Below are 22524 nucleotides of genomic sequence, written 5' to 3'. Positions count from 1 at the left end.
GAAAGAAAAACAAACAAACAAACAAACAAACAAACAGGGGAAACAGCTGTTTGGTTTCCATTTATCTTTAATAATTTTGGTGCATCAGTCTGCTTGGCAGCAGTTGCATTCCATCCTTCCTTTCCTGGTCACAAGGCCTGTTCACACAATTGTTTGAATCTAGGTTTAATGTGGGTTACCAACTTTAGTAGGATTGTGTGGACCCATGCCAAGGTGGGAATCTCAGGCCATAAACCACCTTGGCATGGTTTCACACAATTGTGCTAATGTTGGTAACCTACATTAAACTTCTATTTAAACTATTGTGTGAACAAGGCTACAATCTCTCCACCCGCATCCATATATCCTGCAGATAGTGAAGTAGAGGAGGAGCTTGCTTATTACCTCCCCTGGACCAAGGACCACTATCAGTCTCCTCCTCTCCGAGCAATTAGTGGGTGTCTCCCAATAGCTAGCCACTTACATTATTTTATTATTATTCATTTTATTTCTACCCTACTTCCCAGACTTCCCAAATGGTTTATAAAAACCTGTTAACACTCTATACTACAAAATAAATCTATGCCTTGAAAACCACCAATGAAGTCATGAAGACAGACCACCAAAGCAGGAGCAAAACATAAAATATGTTCCTAATACTGTCGCTGGTATACAGAAAAACTGAACTTATTTGATAGAGGTTGGTTTTGATGTGACATGGGAAGAGTTTTCCATTTTATTCCTTTAGCTGGTTAGCAAGTGAGAATGCAGCATGGATGGAAAAACTTAATTATGTACAATTATAACAGCTTACCTAGGTCTTTGCAAAATCACAGCCGGGAGTTAGAACAGCTGCAAAGATAGGTACAGTGGAGGTAGAGAAAGGTGCATAATGTTCCATATGCAACAAAAGGGTTCAATATGATTCTGTAATTTTATGTGATAAGTAAATCATTAAGTTTTAACTAGATTTTAAAAAAATCTATCATGAATGTTCTGAAGTCTTACAAAAGTTGCTTACTGAAATAGTGGTCACTACAGATGTTAAACTGAGTTTTTATAGAAGCTTCTTAAGAATTATATGATTCTATTATATTGTTTTACATAATGGAAGCAGTATATGCTAGCCCTGGATGAAATGTTCTAAGATTGTCATTGTGATATTCAGCTATATAATTTACTATGTTTTTGCTTCCATTATACCTTCAGAACAAAACTGGGTGTGAGCACATTTGCTGAGAGTCAATAAGGCTATTCACATAACGGAGAGGCACAGAGGGTGGGTGGGGGCAAGCCTGCACAGAACTTACCAGCCCCCCAGATGATCCAGGAAAAACTGCTAGGAGCGTGGACCGCACTCCCGGATTCTCTGTGCTGCTGCACACAGTGTGGATCTCCGGAGGCTGGGACAATTCCCCCATGTATCCCACAATGCACAGTGCGACAGGCACAGTGCCCTGGGGGATACCCCCATGAGATGGGTGCTTGGGCGCCCATCTCTGTGCTTGCTCAGGCTGCAAGCAGCCTCAGCACCCACATGATCCCAGTGCCATGGTTAAGGGTGCACTTGCACCTTTAAACCTCAGTAAAAGCTGGGGTAAAAAGCTGGGTCAGGCAGGCGAGCAGCTCCAGGGTCCTCATGGATGCCGGTGCTGCACATGAGCAGCCTAACTCAGGCTGGGTTGTGAGAATACCCTTTTTATGATGATATATTGGCAATGAGACTTGATTTCAAAATGTTTTTAGCTTTCGCACTACAGAATAAAAGCAATTCTAAAGTGACAAATATCAACAGAGTTGTACTCCCTAAGAGAATGATAACAATGTCATCTTGGTCTCCAAACCGGCTTTTAAGGATTAATGTTGGCATGGGGTATAATGCTTGTTCTGTTGACCTCTTCTTCTTTTTCACACAATGATGCCATTTAAAAGCCATTAAGATTCACTTTTGCTGGTTCCATTACTGCTGCTCAGTCCCCGATCCTTCGAGGCTTTAACATTTTACAGGAAACAAGAAGACACTATTTCATTTATGAAACAGTTGTCATTGACCTTTAGCCAGAAATTTATTCTCCTTAAAGAAACTGATATCTTGCATTGTCAGCTGAAAGTATAAAGAGAGAAGAGAAGGTTGTACACATGATCTTTGGCTGGGCTGGGGAGCGGGGAAGGCAGCAGAGGACCTACTCCCCCCCCCCCGCAAGATGATCCAGCAGTGCTTCCAGCTGCATGGCTCTTGTGCTAACATGACTGGCGCTGCTGTGAGCTGCATGGTGTTCTGGAGGCTTGGGAAATGTGTACTGGCTCCCAGATATCCCACAATGCACCGCACAACAAGCATGATGCATTGAGGGATTCCCCCATGAGTTGGCGCTCTATGCGCCTGGCTGTCTGTTCAGGCTGCATGCAGTCTGATCTTTTGGAGGGTAAAAAACAACCCACCCACTCTCTATTATCTCATGAATACTAATCTATTATAAGTAGGAAAGCCAGGAATTTATTTTCCCTATACAAATGACAATCATTTGTATGGACTGAGCCAGCGTAGTGTAGTGGTTAGAGTGCTGGACTAGGACTGGGGAGATCTGAGTTCAAATCCCCGTTCAGCCATGATACTTGCTAGGTGACGCTGAGCCAGTCACTTCTCTCTCAGCCTAACCTACTTCACAGGGTTTTTGTGAGGAGAAACTTAATTATGTAGTACACTGCTCTGGACTCCTTGGAGGAAGAGCGGGATATAAAATGTAAAATAATAATAATAATTAAAAGAAGTTCATATAGAATCACAGTAATAGATAACAATAATCAAGTAAAATATAACCTCATAAAACAGTTACACTTCCATTCTTTCAGCAGTTCACTTTCTACAAAATGCATGTGGGGAAAACACACTGTTGTTGTGTGTGTTAAGCCAAAAGTTTATCCTCTTGTAGTTGGAATTTGTCTGAAGAGTGCAGTCAATGCAGCTTGTTTATTTCTGCCAAACGCAGCCTGATCATTCACATGACCCCGTTCTGGGTAAGCCTGCCAATCCAAAGCATTTTACTGCTGCTCGAGGGTGTAATCTGGAACGCACCCTTGGGAGGCAGCACCAGGATCGGCCTTGGTCTCGACGTTTCACACGAGCAGCCCTTCCCAAGCCTGGGTAGGGCTGTTTGTTGGAACAGCCTCTGGGATTCTTACATAGCAATAGACCTAATCAAAATTGATGCTTTATGAGTGTACAGATGTTTGTACACTTGTGCATGTTTTTGTGTAAAGGACTGTACCTGTGTTCATTTTTAAAAAGTGAATCTGGGTGCAGGCCCCTCAAATGCATGGTACAGATAGGAAGTGTACTGCTGTACCTGTGCTCAGCATAATATGTGGATCACTGTATCTGTGTACAGATCTATGTTGGTGGCGGCCTGTGAGGGCAGTGCTGGAGGTGGGTGGCGAGAGGTACCCTTAAAAAAGCGATTAGCGGTGTTACTGCCAGCACCCGCAAGCTGCTGCAAGCAGCTGAACCCCGCCCAGCATCTCACACGGCAGCTTGTGGTCTCACATCGCCTCCACGCATGCGCAGAGGCCAGGGCGCTTTCCAGATTAGACCCTGCACTGGGGTCACGTCGGCTATCGGAAGTGTGCTTTCACAACACACCTGTGTTGTGACACCACAGTTCCTATGTGGACAGCGGGGTACCATTCACATTGCCAGTGCCTTGTCTCAAATTTAATTGCTGCGATATGGAGCTAGGATGTCATATATCCGGCGTAAGGAAGTTGCTGTTTTGGGGGGTTGTTGGTTGCTGTGAGACTGCTCCCCCTGCTGTTTATGTTTTCAATGTGACTTGCCTGAATGGAGGCATTTTGCTGCTGTTGAGCAGCTAGCTTGGAAAGCACCCAGGTGAGCGCTGGAGCCGCAGCAGCCACTGTGCAGGATGCCAGATGGGGCATTGCTGCTCACAGCGGCTTGCAGGTGTCAGCAGTAATCATCATCATCATCATCATCATCATCATCATCATCATCATCATAATTCGATTTCTGCCGGTAGTCACTTTTTAAAGGTACCTCTGCCGGTAGTCACTTTTTAAAGGTACCTCTCAGTGTCCACTCTGCTGAATGTTGAGCATAGCAAGTGAATAGAGCTAATTTCTTTTGTGACATCCAGGGAGACTGACACAATTACATTCTGTTTAGTTTTATTACCTTTGATATGGAGAACAAACTAACGTACAAGTCAGAGATAGTAACATGTTGGACGTTTTGATTACTAGTATCCTGCTTTGCCATGCCTGGACCAAAGTGTTCCAGATATTGCATGTAGCAATTTCTAACCTCATTCGAAACTGGTAAAATCATACTATCTGGACTGTAGCTTTTCCTCTTAGCCATTGTGCTGCAGCAGCTCCAACTGTCTTGTCAACATAACTTTAAAACTATGATATCAGTCCATTGTAGCCAAAAGTATTTAAAATGTGGAAATATACTTCAAACAAATAGGTACAAAATAAATGTTTAGAAAACAGCATTATTAGTCACTTGCAGTTTCTCTTCAGGTTAGGAACATAGGAAGCTGCCTTATATGGAGTCAGACGATTGGTCCAGCTAGCTCAGTATTGTCTGGGAGGGAACTTGGAACCTTCTGCATGTAAGCATGCAGTTGCTCTTTCCAGAGCGGTCCCATCCACTAAGGGAAATATCTTACGGTGTGTACACATGTAGTCTCCCATTCAATTGCAAACCAGGGTGGCCCCTGCCTAGCAAAGGGGACAGTTCATGCCTGCTACCACAAGACTAGCTCTCCTCAAAATAAGAAGTTGCTTTCTACCAAATCACACCTTTGGTCTATCTAGCTCAGTAATGTTTACAGACTGGCAGTGACTTCTCCAAGTATTAGATACAAAACTATGAGATATTTAAAACTATTTGAAAATTAAGAATAATAGAAAGAGAGAATATTGCTTCTATTGCATGAAGTAGAAGCAGTATACTGTGTTTCTATCAGTCCTAACCAATGTAACCATAGCTTTTTTGAGCTATTCAAACAAGGTAATTATAGGCAACATGCGTTTCCCCCCTAAATTCAGTCCTTGGAAATTAATTTAATTTAATTTCACATAGAAATATATTTTTTAAATGCATCTACTGATATAATTTTATTCATTCATCCATTCATTCATTTTATTTATTACATTTAATAAATTTGGTAATATGCCTTACTATCTTACAAAATAAATTCGGTAATATGCAATACCATAACAATATGGCCAGGATTCAAAGAAGCGTGTTGCTGTTTGTTCCATGCGGCCTAGCAAACTTTTGACTTACTTTGCTCAACCAGTTGATCCTCATGCTGCATGACAAATACCTTTTGGAACTATTTTATTTATTTTATTTAACACATTTATATACCACCCCATATAAAATCTCAGGGCAGTTTACAACTTAAATAAAGACCAGCTAAAACCTAAACGTCATATAAAACCGATTAAAATCACCATAAATAAAACTTTAAAACCCTAAAACATTATAAGCTAAAAGCCTGATGAAACTGGTGTGTCTTCAAAAAGTTTAAAAACAAACAGATGGGGAAATTCTAACTTCATTAGAGAGTGTGTCACAGAGCCTCAGGGCAACAATAGAGAAAGCATGGTTTTGGTACACCACCAAGCGAGCTGGTGACAACCACAACCCGACTTCTCCCAATGATCTTAATAGGCGGCATTAAATGTTTCAGAAGCAACTAATGTTGTACAATGGACTGGAAGGGAGAGCTCAGCAGAATATCAAAACTTCAACTGAGCATGCCTGAGTCCTTGGGAGTATATAAAGTAGCTCATTTTATATTATTATAGTTTAAAGGATACTTTTAAACTCTATTTACTTGAATCCAAGGCTAGGTTTTTATCAAGTTTTTTGATGTTAGAATTTGGGGGTCGGTGGGGGTCATATTAAATTAAGGGTCCTCTTCCTTTTTGGTAAATAGTATAACCTGTATTTCACCCATGTTTTTAAGGGGGTCATCTTAAACTCAGGGTCATCTTTTATTTGGGTATATACAGTAATGCAGTTACTCAATCCAACAGGGGCAGTCAGTGTTTGGAAATCTACAAAGCTCAGAATCTCAAGTTTGCTTCTTCTTAAGGCTCCCTGCACTGCAGCGAAATACTACTACTACTATTCTACACACCGCTCTTCAAGAAAAGCTCAAAAAGCCATTTATTTAGAAAATAATAATCATTATAAATTGGTGTCTGTTACCAGAGAGCTGATAATCTAAAAAGAAACCCAAGGCAGACACCAGCAACAGCTACTGGAGGGATGCTGTGCTGGGGTTGGATAGGGCCAATTGCCTTCTGCCTGCTTAATATAAAGAGAATCAACAGTTGAAAAAGTGCCCAGTTAGCAGAGTTTTGCTTGTTTAGCTATTTCCTGCACCAACTGTATGGAAGCAGCTTTTTAAATAATGGAATTTGTCCATGTGTCTCAAGGATGGCATGTGTTGTGGGGAGCTCTGTAATCTCAGCTGAGTGGGTTTTGCATTTCCTGCACCATTAACAGCTGAGATGATTGGTAGGTCTGGTCATCTTTCTTTGGTGGATGGGAGATGAATCTCAGTCCTTCAAATAGGACACCAGCCATGTTAGAACTGATGGTTCTGATCTTGTGCTCAGGAAGAAGAGGTGGGCTGAGGAGCCTTGCAGGTGGAGCCACCAGTGGGTGAACGGGTTCAAAGAACCCGGGCCGCCGCCAATCAGGGGCCGTGTCTTGTGGCCCCAGACACACACCCCGTCTGACATGAGACACAGGGATGTGATTTTGCTCCCAAACAGGGCCACATGGCCCCATTTGCAAGTGAAATTGGCCAGGCCAGAGCGACTCTCCCTGCCTTTTAAAGGCAGGGAGAGCCACTCCTGGACATGCTGCAAACGCAGCGCAGGCCGATCTAACTCCCGAACAGGGCTGCACAGCTGCGTTTGGGAGCGAAGCCACCTCCCCACCGCATCTGATGTATGATGCAGGGGGCATGGCCAAACACACCCTGTCTCATATGTCGGATGCAGGGGGTGGGGCTGGGGGGGCCACGGCGGCTGCAGAACCCGGGCTGCCGCTTGGCTCTCTCCATGCCTGCTTGCAGTACTAAGCAACTGAGTTTCTTGCTGTTTGCTTCATGTGAGGTTCTCTGGATCTGGGTTGTGCGTAAAACTGGTTTGAGTGGTTCATTTCAAATTTGAACCAAATTCAAACCGGGCACCCTGGTATGGTGTTTTTAAATGGAATTTGTTAGTTTTTGGCCTCTTTGATGGTTCTCTCAATAAATAATACATAAATAAGAGTTTATGTAGCAACCAGGAATAAGAGTTTATGTAGCAACCAGGAATCCAAACACAAAGTGTGCCCCGCGCCACCCCAGTGTTCATCTCACCACTCAATGAGGCCCCTGCTGCCCAAGTCATGGAGTCTTTGTAAAATTATTATAGTTTGCTTCTTTGACTTTTCCTTGTGTCCAGCTCAGCTGCTTCACATTGCCAACCTGAGAATCAGTATTCAAAGGACTAAATGACTGCGAGCTCTTGTACTAAATCCATGAAGACTCTTATTAATTTGTTAGAGCTTGTGGATGGCTGTTATCTTGTATCTATGAGTAGGAATGGCCCATAAAGAAACATTGCATTTTGCCTCGTTCCTAAGGGTCCTGACCTTTCCTGCTCTAGAATATGATGGGTTAATCTTTTCTGAGAATAACTTTATTTGTGAAAAAGAACCTGTTAATTCACCATCTAACATCAAATATTGAAATTTCATATCTTAGCCAATGGGGCTGAGCAGTGGGGTTGTGCGCTTTCCCCTGTATTAGGAGCCTCTTTGTCTTTGAACAGGGCAATGAATAATAAGACATATGAAACATCTTTCCAAATCAGAGTCAAGTCCACTCAGGAGCATCTGCAGGATTTTTTCCAGAGAGGAGGCAAAGCCAGCAATCCAATACCCCCGCCCTGGGAGTATGCCCCATTGAGTACAATTGGAACTGGCTCAGTCTGGTATGGGGCGACTGCCCGCTCTTTCTCCCAGCTCTTGACGCCTATGAGTCCAATGAACCTACCACTATCTTTAACAATTTACCAATAAAATTGTAGTCTTATTCCAGATGACTGATCATATATAACTCATATTTTTGTTTACACTTATTAGGTATGTATTTTTGTGTGGTACAAGATCTATGGTGACCTTATCCACTCATTTACTTGCTGTGATTTGTTTCTTGACAAATCTTTTAATAACCCATATCCTTGTAATAGAGAAACCTTAATAGTTTGTTTTCCATTACAGATAGACATCATGTGGTTAATGACTGCTGGATGTTCTTTTAAAATAAATCTATGGGATGTATAAATGACTGTATTTCTTTAGATTTCTCTCCATCTCCTGCAGACTTGCGAATGGTAATATTATCTTTAACTGCAGCTCCAAAATGAAAACATTAACAGTTGATCATCTTTCAGAATTGAAGAAGGTTATCACAAGTCCCACTGCATCACTGCATGCATTACCTGTTTGATTTGGGACAGTTTTTAAACTGTCTTTTGCTCTTAGTGTTTAAGTGGGTTTAATGTTCTGATTGATAGTACTTAATCGCTTTATAGTTTTAAGATTTTAGTGCTTTGTGATGTTTATTGTGTTCTTACTGTGTGGTTTAAACCTTTAAGCAGCTTTGAAATGATTTTATTGTTAAGATATTCTGGTATTACACAAACAAACAAGTAATCTATTCTGGCTACTTAAAGAGATCCCAAATAAGACTCATCCTATGCTTGCAACACTTGGATATGTCACTGGAATGGGAGATTCTTCCATAATTGTGGATAAATTGCTGAAACCCATATGCCCTTGTATCAACTTGAAAAATATCCTCCCTAGCTACAACAAGCCTCTGACCCCAAGCCTCTGACCCCTTGCTAGGGCTAAATGAATATCCAGTGCCTTTAATGCTTCCAAATGACCTGTATGTTAATCCAAAAAGTGTCCCCAGGGGTACTCCCGTTGAGGTTTTAGCAGGGGAGATGCCAGCTACTGCTCAGAATTGACAATTAACTCTGAACCATAACCTGTCTTTGCTTTCATAGAATATGTGGAATATGGAATGGTGGGGTTCGAAAAGTTCAGATTTGTCCTTATTAATGCTTATTTTACAATTTGATACCATTTTAATATAGGAAGCTTTGATGTTAGAAGATTTTTACATAACCAGTCATCATCCTTGTTTAAATAATGCATGCCCAAGCCAGAAAGGTGGCAAGCCAAAGGTAGGCCTAGGTCTTTTTAGCCTACTTCCCAGTAGGCATTCCGTGACTGTGTTCATGTGTTCCCCCTCCCCTATCAACTTCACAGTGCCTGGACCAATATGAACAAATCAGGTACAGTAGTAAGGACACATAAGGACACCTCAGTAGCATAGTTTATGATGATGTCATCCACCCCAGTTCATAATGGTGGATGTGTGAACATTTGAGGTGCAAGTGGGCTAACTTGTGAACCACCTAATCAATTTGAACCAAATTTGCTACAGCTGTAGGGACACATAGGGATGCCTCAGTGGCATAGTTTGTGATGATGTCATCCACCCAAATTCGAGATGGCAAACATGTAAATGTCTGAGGTACAAGTGGGCTAACTTGTGGACCTTCTAACTGGTTTAAACCAAATTTGGTACAGTGGTAGTGAGTGACACACAGGGATACCTCAGTGGCGTCATTTGTATTAATGTCATCCACTCCAATCCAAGATGGTGGACGCATGAATGTTTGAGGCTCAGGAGAGCTAACTTGTGAACCGCCTAACCAATCTGAATCAAATTTGGTATAGTTTTAGTGAGTGACACACAGGGACATCTCAACAGAATGGTTTGTGTTTATATAATCCACCCAATTCAAGATGGCAGGCACATGAATATTTGAAGCACAATTCGGCCAACTTGTGAACTGCCTAACCAATTTGAACCAAATTTGCTACAGGTGTAGGGATACATAGGGATAGCTCAAGGGTGTAGTTTGTAATGATGTCATCCACCCTGATTCAAGATGGCAGACATGAGAACATTTGAGGTGCAAGTGGGATCTGATTTGGACCAGATTTGGTACAGTTGTAGGGACACATCTAATCCACCACAATTCAAGATGGAGGACGAATGAACATTTGAGGCACAAGTGGGCTAACTTGTGAATTGCCTAACCGATGATTTGGATGACATTTAGTTCAGTTGTAGGCATAGTGAAAGTAGGCAGATTAGCTCTTACTATAACAACATGTTATTTTTTTAGATCTACAAACTCTGATTACTAAATTACCTTTTCTTTGCAGAGTGGGTCACAGCGCTTTTGTAATTTGATAGCTTTCCAATGTTATTTATCCATCAGTTTATACCTTCACAATGGCTATGCTCAGGTTAGACATTTTTGGAAGCAAGTGGAACAGTATCTTGAGTAATATGTAGATAAGTACCCCTCCGCATATATCATTTTAGGGGGAAATTTTAATGCCAGAATGGGTACTAAGAATACCGCCTTATTCTCAGCCTACCATGAATGGGCATCCAGGGATGTAATAAGTAATGTGGCTGGTTTATGTTTAGCCCATCTGGCTAATGCGCAGGACTTGTTTTTCCTGAATGGTGCAGTATTGAATGACTACCCAGGCCAGTTTATGTTCTGGTCCAGCTATAAATTGCCTACCATTGACTATTTGCTGATTTCCCATAATTTGATCTCCTTGCTTATGCATTTTGAAGTGGTGGTTAGACCGGAAAGTGACCACCTACTGCTGATATTTGTCTATAAGCCCCTAGATAGGGCAATAAAAGCATGATAGCCCACTGAAAACTGAAAGTATTGTAATGCTATCACCTATTTTCCATCTCTAGGGAAATTTTTGACCCTGACTCTGATCTTGTCAAAAATTGCAATGAGCATTTGTCTTCATAGATGATACCAACTACCCTGTCCGGCTCATGTACTAGGAAGGGGCATGCAAGATTGCAACTGAGACCTGGCCGGGAGCAACAAATGCTACTGCAAAAAGGACAATGGGGTGAGGGCAAATTGAAGGGTTTGAGGAAACCCTGTGAGTCTCAGCTTCTTACAAAGAGATCAGGACACTCTTGCAAGAGTGCCAAGCCAGACAGGGCAGTACTGAGGAGCAGAGGCACTGTTACCTCTGGACAGGGTCTCCACAACCCCTAGGAGCTCCCAAATCCTGTGTCACCAGTCTGCACTGTCCTGGGCAGCCAAGCTTGACTGTGACCTGTGCCGGGCACCGAGTGTGACCTCTGCTTTAGAGACAGAGTGGGAAGTGGGGAAGGAATTATGTGGGATGGAAATATGTTACGTTGTGTGTTGAAATGTTTCTGCTAATGCATAGTTGCATAAATATACCTGTTTTATAGTCATATTCTTGTGAGTTCACTTGCTGTTAGTGACCCCAAGAAGCCATGTGTTAAAAATATTGCATGTGTCATGGTGTGTGTGTGTAGGGGGATAATGCTTAACCTTCAGCAGAGGGAGGGGGGCTGCCAAAGGCCTCTAGGTCCAGGCTCCAAAATTACCTAGGTGCACCTCTGCAGAGGAGGTGACAGGAAAGGCCGGTAGTGATAGCTGTAGCTAATTGAAAGGAATCCAGCCCAATGAACCAAATCTGGAGAAGGAAAAAGGTGATGTGAAATCCTCTCCAGACCCTCATTGAGGCATTTGGGGGCAAGGGCATAAGACATGGAATCGAACCACAAATTACATAACATAAGTGCATATGACATAAGTACATAACATAAGTACATCAACAAATATTTTCTCATGTTTCTGCTTCTATGTGGACAATATTGTTGTTCCATGTGAAGGCACATAGGGTGCCTTCATGTGAAACCGCAAGAATTGGATTTATGAATGACTCACACTTCCGCGTCTTGTGCAGGGGGATGCATTCCACGCACAAGTGGAGGGGAGATGCATTCTATACCCATGGCAACATGCGTGTTCTCCCTTGTATGAAAAGAATGTTCATCTTGCTACAATAAATACACATGTGCTTTACCCCTTCACACAAGACTTGGAAGCACATGGGAAGAAACATGATTCACTCATACCACTTCTATTTGTCATACAAGGTCACTACCCCTAACGTTTCTCATAACCAAGGTGTGAAAATCATGTTTCCTATTTATAGTGTGTGTGTGTGTGTGTGTGTGCGCACACACACACACAAATATATATATATATATCCCTTTATTTTTATATCTGCAAGATAATTTTTCATACAGTGATCCTTCAAGCCTATGACAAAGCACAGCAGCATCCTAATATAGCATACTAAAATTGTTCTAACCCGAGAGATGTTACGTGTGAGATGAGGAATATAGTCAGCACTGTAAGAGGGTGCAAATCATGATAGAAGCAAAACAGAGCCGAGCAATGAACTGAATTAAAAGGAGGTAATTATGTGATGATGTTCTCTCTCAACTAAAAATCCTCATGGAATTTGCTACTAAATGCTGCAGCTAATATGGAAGAGATGTTTAGACGATGTGTGACAGGTGTTCTCAAGCTGTCCAGTACTCTGATCCAAAATGTAACGTATTGTACATTAGCATTGATTGCTTTGTCCTTTGTCAGTTACATGTATCATCGTGCCTAAATAATGGGTTGGAATCCAAGTTGCTCCTGTATGAATGGAAGGCACTTCTGTTCGTACAAAAGGGAGTGGCCTTTGCTGGTTCCCTGTTCTGCATGCCACCCCACTCTGAAGTGTCCTTCAATGCTCAGGAATGGATTTTGGGGTATGTGTCAGGGACTGCAGAGGGAAGTGGGAGCCCCGGAAGTCTTGTCTACTGGCAGAATTTAGGATCCAGTGTGGTGTTTATTTTGTAATTAGTGCCTGCCCTGCTCAACTCTCGTTATTCTCATTTCCATATTCTTTCAACTTATACTTCATTCTGCAATTTTTTAAAAATTCCTATTTTCTCCTTTCTTTGTTTAGCATGTGCGTATTAACATAGTGTGGGGGAAAGTCATAAATATCATTACCTTTTATGAGAGAGGAGAATCTCAGTCTGCAGAATAGAAAATGCTGGTGCATATGTAAGTATGCTTCCTGCCACATCCAGCTGCTGCTCAAGTTTGGGGAGACAGTAAGTCAAAGCAATGCAGAAGCAAAGACAATTGATGGCAGTGCCTAAAAGTATGGCCGCATCCACACATAATGTGGAACTGGAGTGGCTGGACTCGCGATTAATTTTTTAAACAGTTAATTGCATTGCAGACGTTCATCCAGCTGTGTTCTGGCAACCTCTGTTTTCAGGGCAGGGGAGCTCTTCTCTCTTCCTGGTCTGCTGAGGCCTCATCCCAGCAAGCGCCATAGTGCTCACCTCACCAAACTGTGGGCAAGGCATTAGCATGTCTCCAGGGTGGCAGTCATTGGCCAAGATATTAAAGGGGGCGTGCCAAGTGCAGTTGTGCCTGACATGCAACTCAAGCCCTTCTTCTAACAGTGATTGCTCTGCTACCTTGCAACAAAGGCAGATAAGAGCCCTGCAACATAACTGTCTCACACAAGCACAATTTCTGGCAGGAGCGGGGATCTTGGGGACACTATTTTTCTGTTACTAAGCTAAGGGAATATGTTGACTTCCTAGGAGGAGATATGTATATGAGGGAGGGCAAAGGATTCTGGGGTCTGGCCTGCTGTGACCAAAGATGCTCTTGCAAGGCCTCCGGCAAAGATCCTCTGGCAAAGACATCCACGGAGACCAAACCACACTCCTGCCACTGTGGTGGTTTGCCACTCTCATGAGAGGGCAGTCTACTGTGGAAGACATTAGGCCTGCCAAAACCTTCAGTCTTCCATCAGACTGTGCCCTCTTGAGTTGAGCTAAACCAACAAAGGGGCACCCGCTTGGGTGGGGCTTTAACAGCTTTGACAGCTTCTTTGTGGCAGTCGTCAAGACAGGGAGGCTATTCTCATGACCAGGAGGAACCAGGCTAAAGGAGAGCCTAGTCCAATTCCTCCTGGTCGTGTGCTGCCAGGGGAGCTGCACAGCTCCCAGCAGAAATCCTCACACATACCCCTCCCCTTAAATTAGGTTAGTGGAGTGAGCGCTCTGCTAATCCTGTTTAGCTGATCATGTGCTGCCACAGTGCAGCTCTGCGCTGCAGCAACACATGAGTAGATCCCTGACCGGGAGGCTATAACAAGCCTCCCGGCCTCAGAGGTCTCCCCAGGATGCCCCGCGCACTTGTGTGGGGCATCCTGTGACTTATGGGGATCCCAGAATCCTGAATGTGCTACTTCCGGTCTGAGGTAGGGGTGTGCACGGAACCGTCTGGCCTGGTTCGGTTCAAGGCCAGATTGGCCTTGAACGGAACCAGGCCAGTTCAGTCCGGCCCCCATCAAACACTCCCCCCCCCCGGTCTGGTCTGGTCTGGTCTGGTCCCAGACCAGTCTGCAAACTTTAAAAAAAAATTCTAAAAAGTAAAAGTATGTGCTTATAGCCCTTTCGGGGGGCTTGGTGTAATTGCTGGGGGGAGGGTCCGTGCGGGTTCCCTCTTCCCCCACTGGCCTTCTTCATCACCACCGCGGCTGGGTAACCGTAGCCTTTTTGGCCCTTTTGGGTCTCCGTAAAAGTGAGCGGCCGCCAAAATGGCCGGACCAGTTCCGCACATCCCTAGTCTGAGGAGAGCACAGGGCAGCAGGGAGGTATGCTGCCGCCCCGCTGGACCAGTTTTTAAGTGAGGGCCAGTGTGGGAAACACGGTGGAGGTGGTGGTGGTGAGGGTAAGTGCACCCTCCCCTACTCTTAACGTCCCCCCCACCTTCAAATCAAACCCCGCCAGTTCCATGCGCATCCCTAGCCTAGAGCACCTTCCTTATGAGGCAAGCTACACCCCCTGGGGCTTTTTAGTTTAGAAAAAAGAGGACTGAGGGGAGACATGATAGAGGTCTATAAAATCAAGCATGGTGTGGAGAAAGTTGATAGAAATTTTTCTCCTCTTCTAATACTAGAATCAAGGGGTCATCCCATGAAACTGATTGCCAATAAATTTGGGACTGACAAAAGGAAATACCTTTCCACACAATGCACAATCAACTTGTGGAATTCTCTGCCACAAGATGTGGTGACAGCCAACAGCCTAGATGGTTTTAAGAGGAGTTTAGATAAATGTATTGAGGACAATTAGTCGCTATTTGTCTGAAAGCTATAGGCCACCTCCAGCCTCAGAGGCAAGATGCCTCTACATACTAGTTGCAGGGGAGCAACAGCAGGAGAGATGGCATGCCCTCAATTCTTGCCTGTGGGCTTCCCAGAGAAATCTGGTGGGCCATTGTGTGAAACAGGATGCTGGACTAGATTGGCAATCCAGCAGGGCTTTTCTTATGTTTTTATGTTCTTAAAGTTGTTTTGTATATTCAGGACAACAGCACGCATTTCAAGTATGAACCCCAGTTCATTCTCTGCACCTGTTTAAGACAGCCAGAAAAGATGTAAAGCACAATGCTGTGCAACGTTTCTCTCGAATACTGAGATACTAGAATGGCAATTGGCATGCATGTTTAGAACACTCATCAGCATTTCAAGTCCAAACCCCAACTTGACCTCCATACCCATTTCAAAGGCCATGATTATGGAAGACACATTACAATGCAGTATCTGAACTGAAAACTCTTGAACATGCACTGCTTTATACAGAAGCATTTCCCTGCACTTTCAAGCTGCAAAGATGATACATCTGCTCGCAAAGGAAATGACTAAGAACTGCAAGTATATATAGCCATTAATGTAATAAAATAACATGGAATAATATGGACCAAGTGTTTATTTTTATATAATACAAATGTCTCATGGTTTAATGAAAACTAGATTAAGCTAAATGATAGATGTGTTTATTATTTTAAGCACAGATCATAACCAGGTATCAAGAAATGTTGTCTCTGTTCAGCAGCCAGTAAATCTTTTTATTTGTCGAGCTATGTTTGTACAGTACTGATCAGGATTGTGTTTTGCTCACCAGACATCATTTTTTACTCATCACAGGCAAGTAGACTAGTGTATTTTCTTAGCACTAATCATAACAAGCAAGGCTACAGAAAAGTAAACAACCATTAAACACCTTTAAAATGAATATTCACAATACATACAAAATACATTCCACATACAAAATAAATTCCACATTAATAAAAAAGGTTCACTCAGCCATTACATTCAGCTGACACTAAATGGGATAAATTTGCCTAAACCTGTATGTATGTATGTAGCCTGGACTTTTGGCAAAACCACCACTGTCAAAAGAGTCACCTTGTTATCAGAAGCTGGTAAAAAAAAAAAGTATCTTCTTCACTTTGAACCGGAGACTTTCCTCTTCAAAAGAGAATCTAATTTTTTTAAATGAGATGCCAATAAAATGGGACAATTAAAACAGATAATGAGGAACAGTCCCCACAAAGCCATGTACACAAGGACAGCAACAGCAATCATAAGGTTCTTTCCTAAAATCTCTATCAAAAACTGCAGGTGGCATCAGTTGCATTCAATCTGGTCAGCACATTTCTAAGGGTCAGACTAAGATAAGTTTAAAATAATGTTCAGAATCAAATTTATATCTTTGCATACCAAGAAGCAATTTTGTTACAAGACTCAGCACATTAATCAAGTTGCATGGATACATTTGAATTTTGTTTTGTTTTGTGGCCAGGTGATTCAAGGAGAGAAAATACTCCAGAGGGATACGTAGATGTTTAATTTGATAAACAAAATTTGGAGCCAAGGCCTGACACCCACATACTCCCATGAATTCTTTAGAAGAAGGACAGAATACAAATTTTGAAAATGAAAAAATGACCAATTGTGCAGGGTAATGGTCATCATCATCATTATCATGTGGCCTACAGGAAAAATGCCTGACTCATAAGCCCTATTCAGACATTATGCTGTATGTGTGTACAGGCAGACGTGCACCTAGGTAATTTTAGAGCCTGGACCTAAAGGCCTTTGGAGACCCCCCACCCACCCACCCATTTTTTTAACACATAGGTTCTTGAGGGCACAAACCACACAACCCAGGACAGACTGAAGAGGATTTGGGGGCCCCAGGGGATGTTGAGGCCCTGGACTTTGGCCCCGAAGTCCAGGGGTAAGAGCATCTCTGTGTACAGGTGTATGTACACATGAACACGTTTTTGTGTGACCCTACATATGTTTGGTTTTGAATGTGAATTTGGCTAGAGGACCCTTGAAATGCCGAATACAGATATTTATTTATTTATTAACATTTATATAAAGGAGCTCAGAGCGGTGTACATGGTTATTTTTTATCCTCACAACAACCCTGTGAGGTAGGTTAGGCTGAGAGAGACATGTATGGCCTAGAGTCACCCAGTGAGTTTCATAGTTGAATGGGGATTTGAATTCGGGTCTTCCCGGTCCAACACTCTAACCACTACGCTATGCTGGCTCGTAGGAACTGTGCTATTGTACCTGCACTGAACACAACATGTGAATAACTTTACATGCCTACAGATCTGTACATACAGACACTGTACACAGATTGTATACATGCTGAACATAATGGGTGCATAGCGCTGTAGATCCCACACATTCATCATAATTAATGTGGCATTCCAAGCAAAACAAAGATTTCTGTGAGGAATCACTTAATTAAAAAGTATATCTCCTATCTTTGGATATGTTGTAGAGCCTTCTGTGGGGCAGGTGTGGGGGCTGAATACCAAGGGGCCCAAATCAGGCTTTCTAGTCATAAGGATTAAGTTGTGCTTTAAAAAAATATTAGCATTCAATTTTAATCTGTCACATGGGCTCTGCAAAGAAATGCAAGAAGTCAAACCTTCTCTGGCCTATCTAAAATGAGTTGAGAAAGGGCGGGGTAGGTGGCGGAGAACTGGGAAAGGTTTTGTAAAAATACAAAATGTCAAAAAACATTAAATGAAAGAAAGAAAGACAGTAGAAGGAGTTTAAATTAGAGCATGGCCGGGGTGAGGGTGTTTCTGAGAAATATTGACTCATTTTTACCCCAGTTTTGGCACCCCTGGTATTTCGCAGTAGAATGACAATTCATTATGCTAACTTTATCACTGGAGTGACACACACCTTCAAGCTTTTGCAGATATGACCTGTTGATACATTTTAAAATCTTGGACTGGTTGAACTCTAATAATGCCCACCAGGAGTACTTACTGGGGCTTAGGGTTGGGAGCAATTACACTACTTGGAACTGTTGATTTTTGTTACTGAGTTATATCTTGGGTCTTTCTCAGTTGATCCCCACTCATCTTAAGTGAACAATAGCACTTCTCCCAATAGGCTAACTAAAAAAGAAGAGGCCCAAATGTGGAGGAGATTGAGCTTTTGCTTAGGAACATAGGAGGCTGCCATATACTGAGTCAGACCATTGGTTCCATCTCGCTCAGTATTGTCTACACAGACTGGCAGTGGCTTCTCCAAGGTTGCAGGGAACTCTCTCAGCCCTATCTTGGAGATGCCAGGGAGGGAACTTGGAACCTAGATGCTCTTCCCAGAGCAGCTCCATACCCTAAGGGGAATATATCTCACAGTGCTCACATGTAGTCTCCCATTCATATGTAACTAGGGCGGACCCTGCTTAGCTAAGTCATGCTTGCTACCTTTCTCCTTTCTTTCCTTTCTCCTCACAGCAGAGCAGAATCAGAGCAGAGCAGAAATTAAGCATTGCTCAACTTGGAAGGAATATTTACTGTTGAATATTCAGGAAATCATAATATTAGTCTTTAAAAGAAAAGAACAAAATATGCTAAGTGTGTGTGTATAAACTGTCTGTCTTTCTGTCTGTCTATACCAGGCCTGCTCAACTTCGGCCCTCCTGCAGATGTTGGCCTACAACTCCCATAATCTCTGGCTATTGGCCACTGTGGCTGGGAATTATTGGAGTTGTAGTCCAAAAACAGCTGGGGGGGGGGGGCTAAGTTGAGCAGGCCTGATCTATACTGATGTGATTCGAAGATTAGTTTTCAGCAGTAATTCAAATGTAGCCAGAGCAAGAACTGGAATACAACTATCAGTCTCTGGGGATAGCCTGAAGGCAGATATTTTTTGTATTCATAAAGTTTGTTGGTTGTTTTTGGTTCTTTATTACATGTGTGGCCCATTTTTCATTTGTATCTTGCTCAAGGTGAGCAGGTTTTTGTCTGGTCTGTGACTAGATGGGAGACTGCCTGTTGGATTGGTGTGTGCGCTGCTTTGAATTCCATTAAGGAGGAAAGCTGTGATCTAGATATAGAATTTTTTTTTAAAATCACTAATGTCAAACCAGCAAGAAACAAATCACCTTTTGGAATTGGGGACCGTACCAAACATAATGTGAGTCTACTGAACCTTCAGCCTCAGGGAATCTGGATTTTTGGGCCTTTCTTCAGTATTGGCAGGCAAGGTGGAGAAAGGATTCCCAACATTTAATTATTCATATAAATTATTGACTTAAACCAGTTAATATGCAAGAATATAGAGGAAACTGAGAAAACGATTTCTGTTTGGAACCTGGCAAGAGAAAGGAACAGACATTATCTACCGCTTTGCCATAATCTATTTTGAATGCCTAAGAAATTTGTCAAATCAGCAAGCCTGGATATTTTTTTTAAAAAAACCCAATGTATTTTAGGCTTAGAAACTTAGGAGGGGAAAAGGTGATGGCTTTTAGGGCCTGGGTTAGGCTGCATTTGAGAAGCGCTGGGATCAGGCCCAATCATGGCTGACTAGTGCCACCTAGCCCAGCTTTTTAGCTTGGGTTAAGGGCATGTGAACTCCCTTAACCCTACCTGCTGTTTGTGTGCAAGCTGGGCTCCTTCCAGCCCGGCCGCATATAGAGACGGGCACCTAAAACACTGGTCTCTTGTGGGGAATCCTCCAATGCATCCCACGTGTTGCGTGGTGCATTGCTGGATCTCCGGAGGCTGGGACAAGAAGTCCCGGCCTCTGTTTACCCGTGTTATCAGGAGCAGTGTGGAGATTCATCCACGCTGCTCCTAGCAGCGTTGGCCATGTGGGCATGCGGCTTGTGTGCCTTCAGGTCTGTGAGTGGTCATCAGGGGGAAGGCAAGTTGAACCCTGCCTTCCCCCCTGCCTGTACGCAGGATTGTGTGTACAGCCCCACTATTGAACTACTGCTCTATCACACCCCATCATGTTTTTGAGGTGATCTTTCAAAAGCCAAGAGCTGATGCTCAGTCATGTTTTACTTTCCAGCACTGACAACTATTTTATAGTTGTATTATTTCTCCTTTAGAAACTTTGGTTGAAAAGTGGTATATAAAATATTTGTTGTTGTTGTGATATGTAATTCTGAAGATCTGGGGAGGATCCCTAGACTTATATTAAGTAACAAGCATAACCCAGTTCTTGTTGTCTTTCTCCAAATACCAGAGTAATACTGAGCACAAGTTGGTGTTGGAGTTGCAGGTCGTATTATGATTGATTGTAAACATTACATATTGTGAAACAGAATGAGTCATGTACTTCAGTTTGTGGAGTGAGTCTCCGTTAGGGTCTTTGTAACAGAAACTCTGTAGTGAGTCTCTGTTAGGGTCTTTGATCCTGTTCTTAAAATACTGGGGTGGGGGACTCCCTTTGAAACAAATTAGAATTCTGTCTGAGTAAACCTCTGTAGTGGTATCATTTTGTGAGGAATAAGAGGCTCCTTTAATGTCAATTATAACTGTGTCAGAAAGGCAGATTGATGCATTGTATAGCAGCCCACATGCAGTTCCGTTTGAGGTGAGTTTAGCAATCAAATTAGGGTGATACTTGCATACAAATTTTGCCCTGTTGATGTGATAACTACTCCTAAGGAACATTTAAAAAGTGTCCTTATCTGCAGTACTACTAATTAGGTGTGTAATTTAATGCCTTTAACTGATTTATCAACAGCTCAAGTTGTTTGTAATTTAGGATTTGGGAACATCTCACCACGTACAGAAGGTGGAAAGATATTCTGCATCATCTATGCCTTACTGGGAATTCCTCTCTTTGGTTTTCTGTTGGCTGGAGTTGGAGATCAACTAGGGACCATATTTGGGAAAGGAATTGCCAAAGTAGAAGACACCTTTGTTGTGAGTATGCCAAGCATGTTATCCTGAAAGGAAATAATTTAGAAAATACATTTTTAAATGCAAACACAACTAAACAACAGTTAATAGCCCACCAGCGGTGCTTTAAAAGTTGTCAAGAGTAAATTGTGTGAGGCAAAATGTTGCTCACTCATTTTTTGGCTCATACAGTAATGATGGGTTAGAGCTGATATGTTGTCCTTCCATTTAAGAACTACAGAGGCAGTATTTAACCCTTTCACTGCTTGCTTCTTCATAGATAACAAATCATCTTCCAAGCTGTTTTCCCTCCACAGAACTGCAGACCCGTATTTGTCATAAACACACCTTTGGGATCTTGGGTGGCTCCTTTGGAGCAGAGGAGTAGAGGTAGGGGAAAGTGTAAAGAACCTCTGCTGCTTCTCTGCTTCGGGTACCCTACAGGAGCAGAGCCACCATTGAGTGAACAGGTTCAAAGAACCTGGGCCATCGCCCTTCAGAGTCTATGCCTTGCGCTCCAGCCACACACCCTGCATCTGACATCAGACGCAGGGGGCGTAGCTTTGCGTGCAAATGGATCCGCTCAGCCCCGTTTGCAATCTAAAACAGCACCGCATTTGCTGCATGGCCACTCGGGCTGCAATGCAAATGCAACACTGGCCAGGAATTTTGCTTGCAAACAGGGCTGTGTGGCCCCATTTGCAAGCAAAGCTATGCCTCTTGCATCTGACATCAGACACAGGGGGCAGGGCTAGGGGTGTGTGGCAGTGGGATGGCCCGGGCCGCTGCTGGCCTCCCACTGTCCCTGACCCTCTCAAAGCCAATTTTCAAGAACCAAAAGATCATCAGAGAGGCAGTATGCACATTCACATGTAGCTCATAGATTGGCCCTCAGATACTTGTAATACACTGATACTTCTGTGATGTCTCTGCTAAAAACCATTTTTACTTCAAAAGCTTTGACGCTATACTGAACAAGAAAGCAAGAGGAAAAAGGATCTAAATGAGAGGGCAACTTGAAGCAATGGAGGAGAATTATTGCACTCACTTTAATCATAAGGGCAAGCCTAAAGTGAAGTATATAAGAGTTCAGTTACATTGCCCCTATGGTTTTTATATGTCATAACTATAGGAAAAAATAGGAAAAGAAGACACTGGGGTGGGAGTGGGACTCTGAATAATGTATTTGGAAAACCAAAGTGAGGGCAACTCTGCAGATTACAACTGCAGAGGGACACACTAGAATTATACCAACAATTCTTGGAGCAAAAACATTAAAGTGTAGAGATCATGCACAGTGAAGAATAAGAGGCCTCATATTCTTCCCACATGGCAGTTGTAATGTATGGAGCAACTCTAAGGCAAAGGAGAACCCAGGGCTAATTTAGAGCCATTATTTTGCATTCTATTTCATTTCAAAGCAATGACTTTTCCCCAAAAATGATATTAAGA

General features: G+C 42.7%; 1 protein-coding gene across 10 annotated transcripts in view; it reads left to right on the top strand.

The window, feature by feature from the left end:
• Positions 1–22524, top strand: part of KCNK2 (potassium two pore domain channel subfamily K member 2) — a 235032-nt gene that overhangs the window by 159504 nt on the left and 53004 nt on the right. For 9 of the 10 annotated variants that reach the window (XM_053309264.1, XM_053309275.1, XM_053309285.1 and 6 more), the window contains one exon: positions 20915–21096. In XM_053309264.1, coding sequence (XP_053165239.1) covers positions 20915–21096 — 182 coding nt within the window. The remainder of the gene's footprint in view (positions 1–20914; positions 21097–22524) is intronic. The other variant, XM_053309228.1, reaches the window with a different exon arrangement.

This window comes from Hemicordylus capensis, chromosome 1 (genome assembly GCF_027244095.1).
Source record: "Hemicordylus capensis ecotype Gifberg chromosome 1, rHemCap1.1.pri, whole genome shotgun sequence".
Classification (NCBI taxonomy): Eukaryota; Metazoa; Chordata; class Lepidosauria; order Squamata; family Cordylidae; genus Hemicordylus; species Hemicordylus capensis.
Note: the sequence above shows the minus strand (reverse complement) of the source record. Positions and strands in the feature narration are given on the sequence as shown.